Source organism: Anthonomus grandis, chromosome 6 (genome assembly GCF_022605725.1).
Source record: "Anthonomus grandis grandis chromosome 6, icAntGran1.3, whole genome shotgun sequence".
In the NCBI taxonomy this organism is placed as follows: Eukaryota; Metazoa; Arthropoda; class Insecta; order Coleoptera; family Curculionidae; genus Anthonomus; species Anthonomus grandis.
The window spans coordinates 24747628-24754811 of NC_065551.1; the positions used below are offsets into that span (position 1 = coordinate 24747628).

Below are 7184 nucleotides of genomic sequence, written 5' to 3' on the forward strand. Positions count from 1 at the left end.
GGGTCAAAAAATAGACCGTCCTCACATGAGGACGCTGGGCTTATATAATATATGTAATCCCATATTGAAATATAAAAAAAACAAATGAGTAAATACAAAAACTTCATATATTACAAAATAAAACTAATGGACTGATAAAAAAATCAGAGGTGTTTATGAAACATGAATTAAAAAACTAATTTCTTTTAAGAAAAGTGTTAAAACAATAAGGTACACAAAGAGTGACTTTACATTTCGAACAAAATGTGCGGGGTTTACTTTGGCATGTGTTAAATTGACATCTCCTTTGCTTTTCTCTCTTGGCTACCAACTGATTCTTGCCATCATATTTTACGTTTTCTGTAACATTACTCCAAGACGTATTTGACAAACTCAAGGGATGACCAAAGGCTACTCTGCTTCCATGACCAATCTTTAGGTATGAATAAGCCACATCCATCTTGAAGTCTTTTATGGATTGTTTTTCTTTTCCGGTATGGATCATGTTATAGAGAATTGAGCTATTTACGATCGACATGTCTATCACTCGAGTAAAAAGGCACCAATACCATTTTTTGCCCCGTACTAATATGTGATGTTTTTCAAGCAACCAATCATGGTGGTCCACCCCTCCCATATGCTTATTGTAGTTGGAATTCAAATCAGAGGTTGTGCAACTGGAACACGACACCTTCTTTTTTGTTCCACCTTTGTACAATTAGTGGTGGTAAAAGTGTATCAAAGTTGGTTGCCACCGAAACGCACCTGCTATCATTCCATTTGACTACAAACATTTTTTTGCTACTGTCAAAGTGCCAGTCATAGGCCCCTCTCGGTTCCTTCTTGAGTTCTTTAGATGACTTGGTGGGACATTTGGATGATCAATTTTCCCTAATGGTTCCTGTGGCTTGGAAGCCTTTTTCTTTTAGGCTACACAATAATGTGTCTTTCAGGATTTTTTACAGTTTCCAGCATACTTGTTACGACTCTTGTCCCTAGAGGAAGCTTGGGCTCTGCTGCTGATTTATTATGATTGCCACAGTACAAAGCAAAGCTGTAGCAATACCCATTATCAATACAAAATGCCCGTAATTTGTATCCAAACCGTATAGGCTTTTCTTTGATAAATTGCTTTAGGCCATGGTGTCCAAAATATTTTACAATCATCTTATCAATTGATAGAAATGTATGGAAAACTCCCTTGCTTGCTGAAATTTAGTATTTATTGCCCCAAATAATTTGTTGAATGACTTATCGTCTTTGTTGTCATTTACAAGGGAATTGTCAGCAAAGTGAAGACAAGATTTTATTTCTTTGTAGGCATTTCTGGAAAACGCATTTTTCACTAAAGGAACACCCAAATCTTCTCTTTCAGACCAATAGTATCTTTCACTTGATAAGGTATGATAGCCAGAAAAAATCAAAAACCCGATAAAAATCTTGAGGTTTATTTTTCTGTTGGGCGTATTTTATGGTCTCTGTTTGAAGAAGATTATAAAGATCGTCATCAAAAAACTTCTGAAATACTTGTAGTGGTGTTAATTCCTGTAATTCTTCTTTTATTTTGTGGAAAGCTTCGGCACAAACTTCTTCTTCAATATTTTCATACATGGGTTCTTCCTTAGTCCATTTTGGTGTCCAGGATTTAGTGCTGCATGCAACCATTTTCCTTTTTATAAAAATTAACAGCGGTAGATCATCTTCCGATTCCCAATCATTTTGTTCTTCTACCTGTATCTCCACAACCCCTGGGATGTCCTGGACATCAACCGCCCCTAAGTCACCATCGTCGATATCGTCTACGTCCGTCAATTCATCCACCTCGGGAGGTAATAGCGCAATATCAGCATCTATTTGGTTAGAATAGAGATATTCCACCGCATCGTCTAAGTTCTTAAAGCTATGTCTATTAATTTTTTGCCAGTCTAAAAATAATTCAAAAAAATATGTAATAACCCAGTGTCCTCATTTGAGGACACAGAGATTTAGGTTAGGTTTTCGGCTAAAAAAAATCAACTAGAAATATCATAATATTTTTACAATATTTCTACATCTCTTTGGTTGTAAAACACACTAAAGAAAGTATCTTACCCCTACTACTAAAGGAAATATGACCTATGGGTACTAATGGGTTAAACATTTTGCATAATTTTATTCAAATGCAACATCTTTTGCCAGTATAATTTTTACTATGGATCCATATGCTTCTTTATTTTTAACTGGCAAATAAGTGAAATAGAAATATTAAATAAGTGATAATTTTTAGGTAAAAAATTATTTCTTTCAGTTAATTAATAGACATTCTTAGTTGAATTATAATGGTTTAAATTCTATATAAAAAACCATGACAAAATATACGTAAATACGGAAACAAGCTGTTTAAATAAATAATGCAAAATTTGAATTTTTTCAAAATGTTTTAAATTTATTTAGCTTGTTTATAAATGAAATAACTAAAAAATATAAGTTTTAATTTTTTCCTGATCCAGAAAATATATTTTCTTCAATGCTCCCACCTAAAAATATTAAACTTCAGTCTAAGCAACTTACTTTAATTATAATTTTTTTTTATTGAAATAGGTAGAAATGTTTTCAATAACTTACAGTCTTTTTAGTTGTTTTTTTTAAGTCGGGTAAGCTCGATACTTTAAATTCGTTAAACCCATATAATACCAAGGAAAGAAATTAGAAATAAAAGACTGTCTCTTATTATTCTTAATTATTAACTGGTACATAAGAACATGTTTTTAAAAAACAAAAAAACTATTGTTATTTAAAAGAAACCTGACGTGTGAACAAACTACTAGTTACAAACCATAAAACTTTTTTAAATTTTATCGTAATTCTTTGTTATAGTCTAGTTTAAGGTTATTATTTACTAGATGTACTACCATAGAAACTCAAAATATTCCTAACTTTTAAAATGAAATTTACAAAACAATCAGTCAGCAAATGAACATTACAGATATATATTAGATAACTATAACAAATTCTACATCTGCGCCGCGAATTTTCAGTATGAGGAACAATTAGGTGGCCTTGGTTATCAAATCTCAATTCATGGATAGCAATACCAAGATTTCTTACAGGTCTACTAACATCGATTTTTTAAAATCGTTGAGTTATATATGACTTGAAATCTCATCTATTTGACTAAATATTAAATTTTGCACGCATTAACCATTAAACTACCAAATGCATTGGATAATACCGGCCTCGATGGTGGCTACCGATATTCGATTTCTTCCCCAAAATTTAGTAAATATATTTGGAACAATATTTCTGCAAGTAAGGAAGTCAAAACATTACTATTTTCCCTTTTTATTAATTTTAATAATGAAAATACTTGAATCAAATTAATATAAGTTAGCTTTATGTCTTCCTAAAGTTAGTCGTTCATAAACACACCACTGGTGCAAGATAAGTTAAAGATACACAAGAAATTTAAAAATATGAAAATATTTAATTACTAGACTTAGACTTACACAAAACACAGATGTATATATTCTCAAACCCTCCCAACTAAAAATATTGAAATTCTTACTAGATATAGATATAACAGAAATTTAATCATTATTATTTTTCTTTTCGTAATCAAATAAAATAAATGTATATTATTTCGATGCTTTACTCCTGCTATTTGGAAAGTTTAAACCGAAAAATGGTTACAAAATATTATACAATATAAATAAAGCCCAAGCAAATTAATTGAACCAAAATAAAATTATGGACTTTCTCAGAATATTTTGTCTAAGTTCATTTAATTTACATTTAATCCAAGAGAATCTTCTTTATCACCTATCTTGATAAATATATTTCCGCTATTGATTTCTTAAGGTTTTAAATTATTTTTAAAAACATTTAACAAATATATTTTAATATTTTTTTATATTGGGTATTACGTCACTTATAGCAAAAATCAATTTAAATTTTTTTTTTCTCATCTCACACGCTCAACAATTGAAAAGAAGAAGAAAATAGACTTATTCACGTATTTAAAAGAATGTGAACTTAAATATGAACTTAAATCTGTAACGATACCGTTCGATATACTTAATTTAATTTAAGTTCAATAAGTTTTAAATACAATAATTTACTTGAGGTATAATAGATTTTTTTATATACCTAGGAGCTGAGGTTCAATTTAATTATTAATCTATGATTTGACGGTTTATTAATAGTTTGACAAACTGATAATTAATAAACCGTCAAATCATATAGAAAAGTATATAAAGTATTTTCGAATTAGGAAGAAATTTTGATGAGACTACATTGCTGAAAATTTAAAAGATAAGTATATTTTATTTTTAATTTAATTTAATTTTACTTTAATTACCTTGATAACGGTAGTAGATATAACTACCGAAACGTTGGTTCAAATTAGGTATTTTTAAAAAAAGTAGGTCTTCTTGTTGTTTTTTATCGTTTTTTAATTGTAATATTCATAACAAAGTTAGGTAGGATATTGAAACGAAGAAACGAGCTCAGAGATTAATAGATTGAACCTCAGCTCCTAGGTATATAAAAAAAATCTATTATACCTCAAGTAAATTATTGTATTTAAAACTTATTGAACTTAAATGAAGTACATCGAACGGTATCGTTACAGATTTAAGTTCATATTTCTTTTAAATACGTGAATAAGTCTATTTTCTTCTTCTTTTCAATTGTTGAGCGTGTGAGATAAAAAAAAAAAAAAAAAAAATCTAAATTTTAATTTTAATGTTATTAATTTAAATGATTTTTGCTATAAGTGACGTAATACCCAATATAATAAGTAACTTATTATGAATTCGTCACAACAATACAGATTTTACTTAATATTTTTTTATTATAATTAATTTATATTATTAGCATATTTAATCTGGATTTTAAATAAACTAGAATAAAACTCGTACAACGAAGTAGATATCTATATTGCCTTACTTTTCTTAAAGAATAAATCATCGTCTAACAAATTGCGTATTTTACTAACATTGCATCCAGCCCACTAATGAAAGGGTTAACCTAATATAATTTACCAGCCTCTTTGGCCCGTTTCAGTTGCACTTTAAGCCTCTTGTTGCCAATCTGGAACCCATTCATATCCTCTATGGCTTCTTGAGCTGAAACAGCATTATCAAAAGACACAAACCCAAAACATTTGGATAAATTGGTCTGTTTATCTATAAACACCTTGGCGGATATTACCGGACCGAATGATAAAAACATAGAAGCCAGATCGATATCGGTAAACTCTGGAGGGAGATGATAAATAAATAAGTTACAACCTTCTGGACCTTCGATCTGTTTTCCTGCTGCGGCTATAGCAGCTGCATGTATTGCGGGATTTGGAACCAATAGTCGAAATGTATTTTGCTCAGATGGAGGTCCCAATGTGGATGGAATATTTCTTTCCACTTGATTTACCGTAGCTGGTTGTGTCATTGCTGCTAGAGTTACTAAGTTTTGAACTCCAATTGGTGCAAGTAAGTTGTCTGTGTTGGTTAACAGTTGTTGTTGTAGAAGCGCAGGCCCTCCCATAGCTTGTAACAGCTGCATGGAAGCCGGTTCCGATGGTAAGAATGGTTGTGGTGGTGAAGTCAGGTTTGGAGCAGTAAGAGCTGTCCACATATTTGCCTGTATTTGTTGTTGCCTTTTTAATTCTTTGTCTTTTTGCGTATCTGCAAACTTTACTACCAAGGGTGCTGAGCAACCCTCCATGGTTTGCGACTGATTAAGATTTTTAATTGCTATGAGCGCAGCCTGTTTATTATTAAAGGTTACAAAGGCGCATCCTCGTGAGTTACCTGCGTTATCCCTTAATACTGTACACTCTTCAATAATTCCTATTCCAGAAAATAGTTGTCGAACATCACTTTCACCAAATTTCTTGCTAATCATTCCCACAAACAGCTTCCTTTCATTTCTATTTTCACTATCGGCTGGTTTCATTTGAATAGGATGATGCATCCCACTTAAAGTCTTGACATTATGCAAAGCATCCTGAGCTAAAAGTGCAGCTTTTCTAGTAAAGTACGTTACAAAACAGCATCCTTTACTCACGCCAGTGGCTTTATCTCTTAAAACGTTAATTGAGTGAACTCGACCATATATTTCAAACATATTTCTCAAATCATTCTCGTCCATAGTTCTTGGTACTTGACCGACAAACATTTTTATTGTGTCTGGATCCGGCTGGTCTTTCTCCTCAAATGTAGTATAATATTCGCGACCTTCGAGCATGTTAATAGTATTTGTTTGTGTGGTATTATTATTATTAACCGCTAAAGAGCTATTTCGGTCCTTAAATAGTTGATCGTAAGTTGCAGTCGTCACGTCTCGGCTTGAGTTTTGCTCGGTTTGGACCTCCTGGGCAAACTGTTCGTGAGGATTGTATATAAGAGTATCTGAGAAGTTCCACATTTTTAACAGCTCGAGTATCGCAACTAGTTAGTAATCATTACACTGGGAATTTTGAGAAGGGACGGCACAAACACACAACAAATTCTGACACACTAAGTTGACAGATAGTACATCGTTTTGAGTTAAACGTAGGTGCGTGATGATCTACTTTGAGTTGTTGGGTTGTACTGTGAGGACTAGTTATATGCTAAAGTTCATATAAACCTAATGCAATGCTTTAAACTTGCATGGGGTTAGGGTAAGTTGATTTGAATTAAGTTAAATTGAGTTGGGTGAGGTTGGGGTATTAATTTATTTCGTTTTCCTTGGATGCGTAATAAATGCACATATTTAGTTGAATTTGTAGATTTTCGTCAAATATAGCAATATTACAACTATCCTTGTTAAAAAGTGATTCACACTGCTGTTGGTTATTTGCAGAATTACTATAGTAAGAGGGATACTTAAGATACATAACAAATATTATCTAATGTTTTTGAAATCTGTGATAGTTGATTCTTTAACAGTACAATTGATGGCTGTATTCGGTTACTAAGTAACTTAGCTGCATAAAAATTATCTTTAAATATTTTCATTCCAATTAGTCATTTTAAATTTCAATAAATATTACTCTGGTCATTTTGATCTGTCAATAAGTAAAGACTAATGTGACTTATAATTGAAGTTGCCCTGGAATCATGACTTTAACCATGAGATTGAGTTTATTTCGTAGAAAGTTTTTAAATGCAGTTGAGGTTTCGGGTTAATTAAAAATGTTCAGTTATTTTAGTTTTTCTTTTATTTTTCAAGATTCTACAATA

General features: G+C 31.4%; 1 protein-coding gene across 1 annotated transcript; it reads right to left on the reverse strand.

The window, feature by feature from the left end:
* Positions 1-4878: 4878 nt before the first annotated feature.
* Positions 4879-6511, reverse strand: LOC126737074 (CUGBP Elav-like family member 2). The gene has a single exon (XM_050441766.1). It carries the CDS (start codon positions 6382-6384, stop codon positions 4987-4989), a length of 1398 nt encoding a protein of 465 aa, XP_050297723.1. The 5' UTR covers positions 6385-6511; the 3' UTR covers positions 4879-4986.
* Positions 6512-7184: the final 673 nt, after the last annotated feature.